This window comes from Hypanus sabinus, chromosome 3 (genome assembly GCF_030144855.1).
Source record: "Hypanus sabinus isolate sHypSab1 chromosome 3, sHypSab1.hap1, whole genome shotgun sequence".
Taxonomy (NCBI): Eukaryota; Metazoa; Chordata; class Chondrichthyes; order Myliobatiformes; family Dasyatidae; genus Hypanus; species Hypanus sabinus.
In genome coordinates this window covers 187,387,833-187,400,944 of record NC_082708.1, presented here as the reverse complement: position 1 = coordinate 187,400,944, position 13,112 = coordinate 187,387,833, and the positions used below count along the sequence as shown (strand labels likewise).

The 13,112-nt window shown below is 43.9% G+C and overlaps 1 protein-coding gene across 5 annotated transcripts in view; it reads right to left on the bottom strand.

The window, feature by feature from the left end:
- LOC132391962 (exocyst complex component 6B-like) overlaps positions 1-13,112 on the bottom strand; it is an 845,841-nt gene that overhangs the window by 157,754 nt on the left and 674,975 nt on the right. For all 5 annotated transcript variants that reach the window (XM_059965781.1, XM_059965785.1, XM_059965784.1 and 2 more), the window contains exon 20: positions 9,789-9,862. In XM_059965781.1, coding sequence (XP_059821764.1) covers positions 9,789-9,862 — 74 coding nt within the window. The remainder of the gene's footprint in view (positions 1-9,788; positions 9,863-13,112) is intronic.

The following is a 13,112-nucleotide window of genomic DNA, read 5'->3' as shown; positions in this document are numbered from 1 at the left end:
AAAGCAATAATAAAATGCAGAACAAAGTTTTACAGTTACAGAGAAAGTGCAGTGCGGGAAAGCATTAAATGCAAGATCATGACAAGTTGGACAATGAGATCAAGAGATGATAAACACAAAATTCTGCAGATGTTAGAAATCCTGAGCAACGCGCATAAAATAGGGGTCTTGCCCTGAAACACCGACAGTTTGTTTCCCTCCTTAGATGCTGACTGACCTGCTGAATTCCTCCAGCATTTTGTGTGTGATGCTCTGTGAAATCAAGAGCCCATCATATCATACTCAGGGATCATCCTCACCTCATAGAGTACAACACAGGGACAGGCCCTTTGGCCCACAATGTCTGTGCTGACCACGATGCCAATTTAAACTAATCAGGGGAATTAGGAATGAATGGAAAGAATTAGTCTTGCCAGTGATATCTGCATCCTATTAACAAATAATTAAAATTAAATCAGTGCAATCGCCCTACAAACTATTGGGAAGTTTAGCTGAATCAGGAGGAGATACCACTACTCCCCTCCGTCGACAGGGTAATATTTATTCTGGCCCCTAATGCCAGGCTCAGAATCACAATCAGGTTTATCATCACTGACTTATGTCATGTAATGTGTTGCTTTGTGTCAGCAGTACAGTGTGTACAGTACTGTGCAAACATCTTAGGCATCCTAGACATTTTTGTACGGTTTCAAGTTGTAAGGCCTCCACAGAGACCTGACATCAGCATCATCGAGGCTGTCTGGGATTACCTGGAGAGACAGAAGCAAGTGAGACAGGCAAGTCTGCAGAACTGTGGCAGGTTCTCCAAGGTGCTTGGAACAACCTATCAGCTGATTTTCTTTTAAAACTGCATGACAGTTTACCTAAGAGAATTGATGCAGTTTTAAAGGCAAAGGGGGTCAGTCCAAATATTGCTTTGATTTAGTTTTTTACTGTTTATTGCACTTTATAGTTTCTTCTATATATAGAACCTTTTCCATTCCTTATTTTTGAAAGCATCTGCCCATTACAGTCCTGCTGAAGGGTCTCCGCTTAAAACATAATTTCCATGGATGCTGCCTGACCTGCTGAGTTCCTCCAGCATTTGCAGATTTTCTCATTTCCCTTCGCATAATTGTTTTTACATGTGCCTAAGACTTTTGCACAGTACTGTATGTTAAAAACAGTAAATTGCAATACAAAATATATTTTAAAAATAAATTAAATACTAGTACAAAAAAGAGAGCAAAAATACTGAGGTACCGTTCTTGGGTTGGTTCATTCAGAAATCTGATGGTGGAGGGGAAGAAGCCTAAAACATTGAGTGTGTGTCTTCAGGCTCCTGCACCTCCTAAGAGAATAATTATACTTAACAAAAAAAAGCTCTAAAGATGTTTATTTTGGCCTTGCCTTTTTGAAGAAAAGGTCTAATGCCCAGAGCTTGGGCTGTCTTTGTGAGGAGTAAATTTGAAGGCAAGTCCTTGTCGAGACATCACGCAGAGATGAGCCGGCTCATCAGGCCTGCCACCTCCGCCCAGCAGTGACAGGGTGATTAATGAGCTTCTAATTCCACTGCTTGTCGAGGTAGCCTAGACACCAGGATCCCGAATAATGGACACATCACTCTTGCTTTTACAACACTCCTCAGGAGATACCCAATCCTTTTAGACAAGCAGGCATTCCTCAGACATGCATATGCAAGCAAACACACTTAGGCATACACACACCAAGAAACATGCACACCAAGCACTTTATTTATACGGTCCTAGGCAGCTTTGTAAGAATGCGTGTTTTAATAGAGCTTCTTCCTGATCATCTGTTCCGAACTCCAAAACCTTGAAGGCATCCCACATCACCTCCATTCTTCACCCGACGCTGTGCAACTGCCCAGATTTGTGTTGTAAAGCCAAGCTATTTGTGGCAGGTAACTTTAAACATAAAAATCAAACTACGGAAAGGTTTGAGATAATCAAGAAATAAAAACTTTTTATTAGCAGGACATGTGTTGGGATTCAAGAGGTTTGAGAGGCAGGGCACATGAATCATTAAAACAAAGTGTACAGTTATAAAGGTAATATAGGGAGCAGTGGTCTGCAGTTTAAGGAGAGAAGGAAGAAGGATCTTAGCCCGAAACGTCAACTGTTCACTCTTTTCCATAGATGCTGTCTGACCTGCTGAGTTCCTCCAGCATTTTGTGCGCGTTGCTTAGATTTCCAGCACCTGCAGATTTTCTCGTGTTTGTGAAGATTACAATAACTCGAATTGTCACAGGTACATCGAAACAGGGAGTAAAATGTGTTGTGGATTGTGCTGAGCAGCCCGCGAGTGCCACCATGCTTCTGGTGCCAACACAGTGTGCCCACAACTCACTAACCGCAACCTGTACGGTTTTGAAGTCTGGGATGAAGCTGGAGCACCTGGAGGAAACCCGTGCAGTTATGGAGGGAATGTGGAGACTTCTTACAGACAGCAGTGACTCACTCTCCAGGATTCTTTACAACTCATGTTCTTGATAACATTTTTTAACTTGCAGGATTTATCTTATGCAAGTTAGGTGCTTGTCAGTCTATATGTTCATAAATTCTATTGTATTTCTTAACTACCCTGTAAATGCCTGCAAGCCAGTAAGTACATGATGACATTTACATACTTTGATAATAAACTTAAACTGACTTTTAATTTTGGCTAGGCAGCCTCTGGCACATTCTCACACTACTCATGATCGAGCTTCCTAAAGGGGCATCACAGTAGCGCAGCAGTTAGCACGACACTACTACAGCTTGGGACGTTCTGGAGTTCAGAGTTCAGAGCCCTGCAAACACCACTAGTACATCCACAACACCTAGCTTCACTTTATATACACACTATCAATTTATGAATATAACAGTTGCTTGTGCATTGTGTTTCATAGGATTGACATTTATTGTGAGTTCTTTTTTTTTTGTTTCTTAATTGTGTTTTAATCCTTATTGAGTCCTGATGAAAGGCCTTGGCCTAAAATGTTGACTTGGTTATTCTGCTCCACAGACGCTGCCTAACCTGCTGAGATCCTCCAGCATCTTGTGTGTGTTATGTTACCGTGTCTTTTTTATGCTGCAATGGATCTGGAGTCCAGATCATTTTGTTCTCCTTTGCACTCGTGTACTGGAGAATGACCAGGAATAACCTGGCATCCTGAATCTCAGAATGAGAAACAGGTTTAATATTTCCAGCATAGGTCTTGAAACTTGTCTTTGCGGCAGCAGTACAATGCAATAAAAATAATCATAGATTTTTTTCAAATTACAGTAAGTATATGTACATTAAATAGTTAAATAAGTAGTGCAAAACCAGAAATTAAAAAGTAGTAAGGTAATGCTCATGGGTTCAATGTCCATTCAGAAATTGGATGGCAGAGGGGAAGAAGCAGTTCCTGAATCATTGAGTATGCATCTTCAGGCTCCTGTACCTCCTTCGTGATGGTAGCAATGGGAACAAGGCATGACCTGGGTGATGGGAGTCCTTGATGGCCACTGCCTTTTCGAGGTATCACTGCCTGAAGATGTGTTGGATACTATGGAGACTAGTGCCTTGTGGAGCTGACAAGGTTTACAACTCTCTGCAGCTTATTTCGATCCTGTATAGTAGTGCTCCCATACCAGATGGTATCCTTTCTCATTGCTGTTCAGCATGGGGTAAAGAAGAGAATGGACATTTTTCTTTACACACAAAGCTAATGGTTGCAGAGCAGCTTAAGCAATTCAGAAAGTGTCACCTACCCGGATGCTGGTCTGTTACCATTTGTCTCAGTATATCGGATCAACACTTCATTATACAACAGCTACATGAGTTCACCAGTCTAAATCTCCTTAAGTGCTTCCAAACCAACGCTTTTATTGTAAGTATAATCCTGCATTTGTCAAAAGCAAGTCACTGGGCTTGTCATAAAGTATTACTGTTCAGATAACTCCCTGACAAACTATCTGTGCCCTGTACCCTTCACTGACACTCCCTGTCCCAAGTCACTCACCCCTACCCCCCTGCCCCCCCTGCCCCGGCAGTGGGGAGCTGATGAAAGCTCAAAAGTGTTGATTCTTGAAAGCAGGAAGAATGCATTTGCATTTCTATGCTCAGGACATCCTTGAGCGCTTCGCAGCCAGTGAAGTATCCTTTGAATCGACATCCCTTGCTGTAGCGTAGGAAGTGAGACGGTCGTTCCTCAGCACAGTGAGATCCCGAAACAGATCCACAAAATACATTTTGTTCCGTTGTTGCTTCAGAGGTGAGATAAACGCTTGCCCATGGTTCTGCAGAAGATAGCCGGAAATTCTGCGCTGTGAGACCTTTAATATTCCCCGGAATTTGAGCAGTTTCAAACTCCTTGGAGTGTACATTTTGCACAACCTCTCATAGTCGCAGAACACATCATACACAATCAGAAAGGCTCACAAACCCCTCTACTTTCTGAGGAGGCTGCAGAGAGCTGGACTTTGCACGTCCATACTCATGTCCACTGTATGGTATGAAAACTGTACTGCGGCACACAGGAGAGTTCTACAATCGGCAGTCAAATCTGCCCAACACATCACTGACATCTGCCTACCTGCCATCAAGGGCATATATACAGAAAGGTACCGAAAAATAGCCAGTAACACCATGAAACATCCCACCCACTCTGCTCATGGGCCGTGTGTCCCACTCCCATCAGGGAGGAGGCTACGTAGCGTCCACACCAGGACCACCAGACTCCAGCAGTAAGACTGATCACCATCTCCACCCACTAACTCACCCCTCCACAGCCTCAGCCACCATTACTTTATCATTTCCTGTCAGAGTCACATTATGTAGAGACACTCCTGCGCCTAGTGTCAATTTATGGACATACAGTCAATCTATGTATATCAGCTACCTTATGTTTTGTTTATTTATTGTGACTTTTATTATTGTGTTCTTTATCTTATTGTGATTTCTTTTTTTCTGCATCAGTTTTAGAGTAGGAATTAGGTAGGAACTTGTGTACTGTAAATGACATTAAACAATCTTGAATTCTGTAATGTGGGACCTTTTACATCCCTGTGAGAGAGGACAGAGACGCTCAGATTTAAAGCAGTGTTTGGAAGATGCAGGGTTCCCCAGTCCAGCATTATCAGCTTAGTTTTGGGGCAGAGGAGGTTTACCAGAAGTCTGACTGAATAGAAGGCTGAAAGGATAGATTGAGGGAGCTAGGGCTTTCCTTTTGGAGAGAAGAAGGGGTGAGAGATGATTTTAATGAGGTGTGTAAGGTGATAAGAGGTATAGATTGTTCTTTTTTCCCAGGGCGGAAATGAGAGGACATAATTTTAAGGTGATTGGAGGAAAGTATAAGGGGAGGGGTGTCACAAGGCAGGGATTTTACACAGAGTGGTGGGTGCGTGGAACATGATGTCAGGCAGGGGTTCCCAACCTGGGCTCAGTGGAATCTTCAATTAATAGTAAGGGTCCATGGCATTAAAAAGGTTAGGGACCCCTGCTGCCAGGGGTGGTGATAGAGGCAGATGCATTAGGGACATTAAGAGGCTCTTAAATAGGCACATGGATGAAAGGAAATTGGAGGTCTATGTGGGAGGGAAGGGTTAGATTGATCTTGGAATAGGTTAAAAGGTTGGTACAACACTACAGGCCAAAGGGGCTGCAACGTGCTGTACTGATCTATGCTCTGTGTTTATTAATCCTAGAGAAGGATTTTAACCTGCTCCTTTTGAGACTGAGGTAAGAGGTCACCACCTAGCTGCAGAGAGCAAAAGCAAAGTATTTATGCTGAGTTTGTGCAGGAGTCTGTCAAACCAGTCAGGTGCCCTTCATCGCGCAATTCCCAATGGCAGTCAGTATGCTAATCCACTGGATAGGGGAGTTACATATCAACAAAGAAGACATCTTGTGCTACTGGCTACATGCTCTTGAGGAAGAGTAAATGGCTGCCTCCTCTATCTCTATCCCTTATAATTTACCATGAAACCTTTAATCCTCATAACAATCAAGAATCTAGAAAACCCTGCTTTAAATATACCCAATGACTTGGCCTCCACAGCCATCTGTGGCAATGAATTCTACAGATTCACTAAAGAAATTCCTCCTCATCTCTGTTCTAAAGGGACGTACATCCCTCTGCTTCAAGATGGCCCAGCAAACAATGCAACCAATGGCAGCATCCTGCAGACAGTACACAAAACTCCTTCTTTTATCTCTTCTTTCTGATGTGATTCTACTACTAAGCTGTGTCATTCAACAACCTGATGGTTGTAGGAAAGTAGCTGCTCCTGAACCTGGTGGTGAGGAACCTCAGGCTCCAGTGCCTCCTGCCCAGTGGCAGCAGTGAGAAGAGAGCATGGTTCGGATGGTGGACATCCTTAATGATAGATGTTACACTTCCTGTAAATGCTGGCCACTACGCCACCAACCGGCTCTTATAGATGATGTCAGAATTGAACTCCGAACTCTGATGCCCAAGCTGTAATAGCATCACACTAACCACTACACGTCTTTAGTGCCCATCTGGTAGGTTTCAGTGAGATCTCCTCTTTCATCCTTCTGAACTCCATCAAGTACTGGCTCAGAGACATTAAACGTTCTCAAAGTTAAGCCTGTTATTTCTGCAATTGCTGCAAAGTGACTTGCTGAATTGATTCATGCAGTAAATTAAAGATTATTTTTACTTGTCACATATACAACGAAACATCAATATATACAACGAAATGTGTTGTTAGTGCCAAATTAAATCAGCAAGGATGGTGCTGGGCAGTTTCCCTATATTCCCGGCTCCAACATAGAATGCCCACAACTCACTAACCTTAAACCGTATGCCTTTGGAATGTGGGACGGAACCCAAGGAAACCCACATGGTCATGAGAACGTACAAACTCCCCACAGACATCTGCAGGAATTGAACACTGATCAATGATCGTTGGTGCTGTCACAGCATTACACAAACCGCTATGCTATGGCAACAACTAACACTGTCTGAGTTGACCTGGGGTTAGCCCGAAAGTGTCGCCATGCCTCTAGCGCCAACATAGCACAACCACAACTCAATAACCCTAACTGCACGTCTGAGAAATGTGGGGGAAAGCCTCCCACACACACATATACTCAAGTCACACATCCAAAATACTGAAGGATCTCAGTAGGTCAGGTAGCATCTATGGAAATAAATAAACACCCAACGTTTCAGACGAAGACCCTTCTTCAGGACACAGTCCTTTAACCCCAGGACAGGCTGTCTTCTTCAGCCCTGAGCCTCCATTGGTCTTGGACTTGGGCCTGCAGGCACGAGGCTTTGAATTTCCCAGTGGACTCTCAGAGATTCGCAGACTTAGAGTTCCGGCCAATAGGACTTGACTTGCAGACTTCTGATTCGACCTCAAGTCAGGGTCTTCGGCATCAATCCCAGGATCACCAAACACTAGGCCTCAAAGTCCAGACTTACCGATGCCGAGACCCCAGTCACTTGGCCGTCAACTCTAGTCTCACCAATACTATTTAAAGTTACGTGGCCTGTTTTTTTCTCAGTTGCATGAGAGGCTCCAGAGAGTTGTGGGCACAGCCCGGTCCATCAGGGGCACAGCCTAATCCATCCCAACCGCTGACAGCATTTACAAGAAGTGTAGCATCTATCATTAAGGATGTCCACCATCCAAACCACGCTCTCTTCTCACTGCTGCCACTGGGCAGGAGGCACTGGAGCCTGAGGTTCCTCACCACCAGGTTCAGGAGCAGCTACTTTCCTACAACCATCAGGTTGTTGAATGACCTGTACAACCCTAACCCTACCTCAGCAATGGAACACTCTTGCATCACCATGGGCCTGTTTCAGATTGTGTTTATGTACTGACGTCTTCTTTCGCAGTTTCTTTCTTCACTACCTTGTGTAATTTATATTCTGTGAAGTTGTGTGTGATGTTGCCGTAAGCACTTTTTCCAATGTCCCCGTACCCCACCGTACTAGTGTACGTTACAATCAGCTCACCATCATAAACACAAGGGATTCTGCAGATGCTGCAAATCCAGAGCAGCACATAAAATGCTGGAGGAACACAGCTGGTCAGGCAGCATCTATGGAAGGAATAAACAGTCGATTTGAAGATGACTCAGGTCTTCATGAAGGGTCTTGGCCCAAAATGTCAATTGTTCATTCCTCTCCATAGATGCTGTCTGACCTGCGGAAATCCTCCATTTTGTGTGCAATGCTCAATAAACGCAACTTAATTTGCACCTTTGGTTGAATAACTAACGGAAGCCCCTTTATCCAAATACCCCATGGAGTGGCTGCTCACACCTGGCCGCTCAGGGTCAGGTCCTTCAAAGCTTGAGCTCAGAAAATTCACTAAGGTTTAACACCAGTACTTTGTGTTTCACATCTAAGTGATGAAGTCGGCATGCGTAAAATTTGTATTTAATTTTAATTTTGAGGTACAGCATGGTAACAGGCCCTTCCGGCCCAAAGATGGCAGAGCAAGAGACCACTTTCTCTGCTCACCGTCGTCCTGGGATGCCAGCACAGTGAGCAGATCCTCGCAGCCGCCGGCGAAGAGAGGGAGGAGAAACCGCACGCTGCGCAGTTACACCCACGTGACCAGTTAACCTACTAACCTGTAAGTGGGACTGTGGGAGGAAACCAGAGCACCTGGTGGAAACCCACGTGGCCACTGGAAAAACGTACAAACTCCTTATGGGCAGGTGCGGAACTGAACCTGGGTCGCTGGTACTGCAACGTGTTACGCTAACTTGTACGCCACCATGCTGCTACAGATCACGGTAAATATACGTGCATACAATCGTGTAAGTGAATACAAAGCAACAGTTAAAAGAGGGTTCAAACACAAATGGTAATGCTAATGACTGTGAGATCCTCCCAGCATCAACAGCCGTGAACTAAACCACAGAAGTAAATGGGTTTAGAGCATAAAGTCACTGCGGCTGAGAAATCCACAGTTCCTGACAAATCCCCATCTATCTTCGGACTGAAAAGATGACAGGACAAGAGACCCCTTTCTCTGCTCATGGCACGCCCACCGCTGTCCTGGGATGTCGACACTGTGAGTAGACCCCTGCAGCCGCTGGCGGAGAGAGGAGGGAGAAGCCCCGTCGGCGGCTTCTGGTAGTGAGAGGTGGAGCAAGGTCAACTTTATAACACAGCACTTTGTCAGCAGGCTTGGGGAAGGCCAGTTGGCAGGATGCACATTCCTCTCCCTCCCTCTGCCTTGTTCTCCGCACGTTATCACTCCAAAGAAAGAGAACAAGGAGCCCTGACAAGCAGGTGATCCCCATTCCTCCCCATACGCCAAACACCTGCTCAGCATAGACACTGCTGACAGACCACCCCCCCGCCTCCTCTGCCAAATCTGGTGATCATGGTACGGAGCAGGTGAAAGTGAAAAAAAGTGGGGGAGAGAGAGAGTGAGTGTGAGAGAGAGAGAGAGAGAGAGAGAGAGAGAGAGAGTGTGTGTGAGAGAAAAAGAGAGAGAGATGGTGTGAGTGAGAGAAAAAGAGAGAGAGAGACGGTGAGAGAGAGGGAGAGTAAAAGCAGGATGAGGGACAGAGAGAGCGGGAGAGAAAGATGGATAAAAAGAGGTTGAGAGAGAGAGAGAGGGAGAGAGAGAGAGAGAAAGAAAGGGAGAGACCTGACTGGTCAGGCCTCAACTTGTAGGCCCAAAAGCCAACAAAAAACTCCGAATGGTGACGGGCAAGATCCCGCCAAGGAGTCGTCTAGCGGTGGGGGGGGGGGGATGGACGAGCGTCAATCGCATCCTGCAGGCACTGCGGTCTTCAGTCACACATTTAAAACAAAGGCTTACTTGTCTCAAGTCGATGAAGGCCAACAGCAGTGTGTCACCTTGGAACCCAGGCACTGGTCCGGATCTGGCAAAGTCTGTGGGAAAGAAAGGAGGATAAAAACAACTCTAAACAACCATGGACAGGGAGATTGGCAGACGGATGACAGCACAGACAGTGAGGCCAAGCTAGAGGAGTACCATTCTTCTAAGGAATCATGTCTTCCTCCCCTACACCTCTTTGTTCACGCGTCAAAAATTCTGTCATCAAATCACCATTAATTCCAAGCCTTGACAGCTAGGAACTGTACTAATCGACCTAAAATTTATTCCCATGGGCTGTTTTAGCTTCATAGTTTTTCTTTTCCCTTCTTTCTCAACCGAACAAACAGCTTGCGAATGCTTTCCTGACACAATAAAATCTACAGCTGGTGAAATCCTTTCAGTTCTGTTAAACTGATGTGATTTTCCATCCTGCATGCTCCACACCGTGGGATCTTTTCAATTACATGCCTGTCACCTGATTTTATTAATGTTAATAAGAGAACATTAAAAGGCTCAACCTGCCACCTCACCTCTGCATCTTTACAACTTATTTAAAGATTAAAGCCTAAACAGGAAACAAATTGATGGATATAATAATTACGAGGCTTCAGATTGATCAGGAAATATTACCAAGTCTGACAGAATCACAATTAAGTTTAATATTACTGGCACATGTCACAAAATTCACTGTTTTGCAGCAGCCGCACAGTGCAAAACATAATCATAAAAACTATAAATTAAAATAAGAATTGTATATAAAATAATTAAATGAATAGCGTAAAAAGAGGGAAAATACTGAGGTAGTGTTCACGTGTTTCTTGTCCATTCAGAAATCTGATGACGGAGGAGGAGAAGCTGTTCCTGAAATGTTGAGTGTGTGTCTTTAGGCTCCTGTACCTCCTCTCTGATGGTAGCAATGAGAAAAGGGCATGTCCTGGGTGATGGGATTCCTTAATGATGGATAATGCCTTTTGAAGGCGTCCTCGATGTTGGGGAGGCTAGTGCCAATGATGGAGCTGGCTGAGTTTACAACTTACTGCAGAGTTTTCTGATCCTGTTCAGTGGCCCCTCCATATCAGACAGTGATGCAACCAGTAGAAATTTGCAAGTGTGAATGCAAAATAATCCGTTTTGCGACTTACACTGAGAACATGGCCAGACAGAAAAGCAGGCTGAAATTGGTACAAAGTAGAGAATAGAAAGGATGGGTGTCTGATAGAAAAAGGGATATGTGACAGAGAAAGAGAGAGAGAGCATCAAAATCAGGTTTATTATCACTGACATACTGTATGTTGTGAAATCTGCTGTTTTGCGACAGCACTACAGTACAATATTTAAAATTTAAGCATTGCAAAAAGCGAGCAAAATAGTCAGGTTTTATTAATTGATTCACTGACCATTTGGAAAACCAATGGTGGAGGGGAAGAAGATATTCCTAAAACATTGGGTGTGTGTCTTTATGCTCTTGTATCTCCTCCTTGATGGTAGTAATCAGAAGAGGGCAAGTTTTGATGATGAGGGTCCTTACTGATGGATGTCACCTTCTTGAGGCATCGCCATTGAGGGTAGGGAGGTTAGTACTCATGATGGAGCTGGCTGAGTTTACAAACCTCTGCAGCTCTTTCTGATCCTGTGCAATGGTGCCTCCACACCAGATGGTGATACTACCAGTAAGAATTGTCTCTATGGTACGCCTGCAGAAATTTGCTACTCTTTAGTACATACAAGACCTCCTCAAACTCCTAATGAAGTATAGCTTCTAGTGTACTTTTTTCATAATTGAATTAATATTCAGGATAGATCTTCAGAGATGTTGGCACCCTGAAACTTGAAATTGCTCATCTTTTCCACTGCTGATCCTTCAATGAGTTCCTGATGAGGGACACAAGAGAATGCAGATGCTGAGAATCTGAAGCAAGACAGAGAATGTTGGTGGAACTCAAAGTTCAAATTAAATTTATTATCAAAGTATGTATATGTCAACATATACTACCTGAGATTCATTTTCTAGAGGGTATTCACAGTAGATACAAAGAAACGCAGTAGAATTGATGAAAAACTGCACACAATGACAAACAACTAAAATGCAAACTGTGCAAATACAAAAAGAATAAACAAACAAACAAGTAAATATAAAAATAGCAACCAATATTGAGAACAAGATGGTAGCGCGATATTAATACGCAGCAGCCTCTCCGGACTCTGGATTGGGGATTGCCAAACGTTATGTGGATTTTCTGGTTTAGTCTGTTTTGTCATATGCTTTTGTGATATAATTCTGGAGGAACGTTGTCTCATTTTTTAACTGCATTGCATTTGTGGTTTCTGAATGACAATAAACTGAATCTGAATCTGAATCTGAATGTGAAGAGTTATAGAGTCATTGAAAGTGAGTCCATAGGTTTAGTGTTGGGGTAAGTGAAGTTATCCACGTTGGTTCAGGAACCTGATGGAATAACTATTCCCGAATACAGTGATGTGGGTCCTGAGGCTCCTGTACCTCCTTCCTCATGGCAGCAGTGAGAACTGAGCATAACCTGGATGGTAGGGTCCTTGATGATGGATGCTGCTTTCTTTTGGTATGGCTCCTTAGAGATGCGCTCAATGCTGGGGAAGGTGTACCTGTAGATGTGCTTAGGGGGCCAGCCAGTATCAGTGGTGAAAATTCACTTCAGATTAAGATTGTTAGCCCAAAATGTCAACTGTTCATTCCCCTTCACAAATGTTCCTTTGACGTGTTGGTTGTTAGTGCAAACAACATACTTTAGTGCATCTTTCAAAATACACATGAAGTCGGAAATTTGACGGAATGATCTGTGTGGATGAAAACCTCCTGTACTTAATAAAGTGGCCATGGTCTTTTGCTGCTGTAATCCATCTACTTCAAGGTTGATGTGCTGTGCATTCAGAGAAGCTCTTCTGCACACCACTGTTGCAACACATGGCTATTTCAGTTAGTCAAGGCATTTTCACCCACCATTCCCTTGAGGTCTTTTTTTTTGTTTTTTGCTCCATTCTCTAGAGACAGTTGTGTGTGAAAATCCCAGATCAGCAGTTTCAGAGATACTCAAACCACCCTTTCCGGCAGCAACAATCATTCTATGGTCAAAGTCACTTAGGTCACATTTCTTCCGTATTCTGATGTTTGGTCTGAACAACAACTGAACCTCGTGACCATGTCTGCATGCTTTTATGCATTGAGTTGCTGTCACGTCAGATGGAGCTGATTAGATACTTGCATCATTAAGCAGGTGTACAGGTGTACCTAATAAAGTGGCCACTGAGTGTACTGCAGTTATTTCA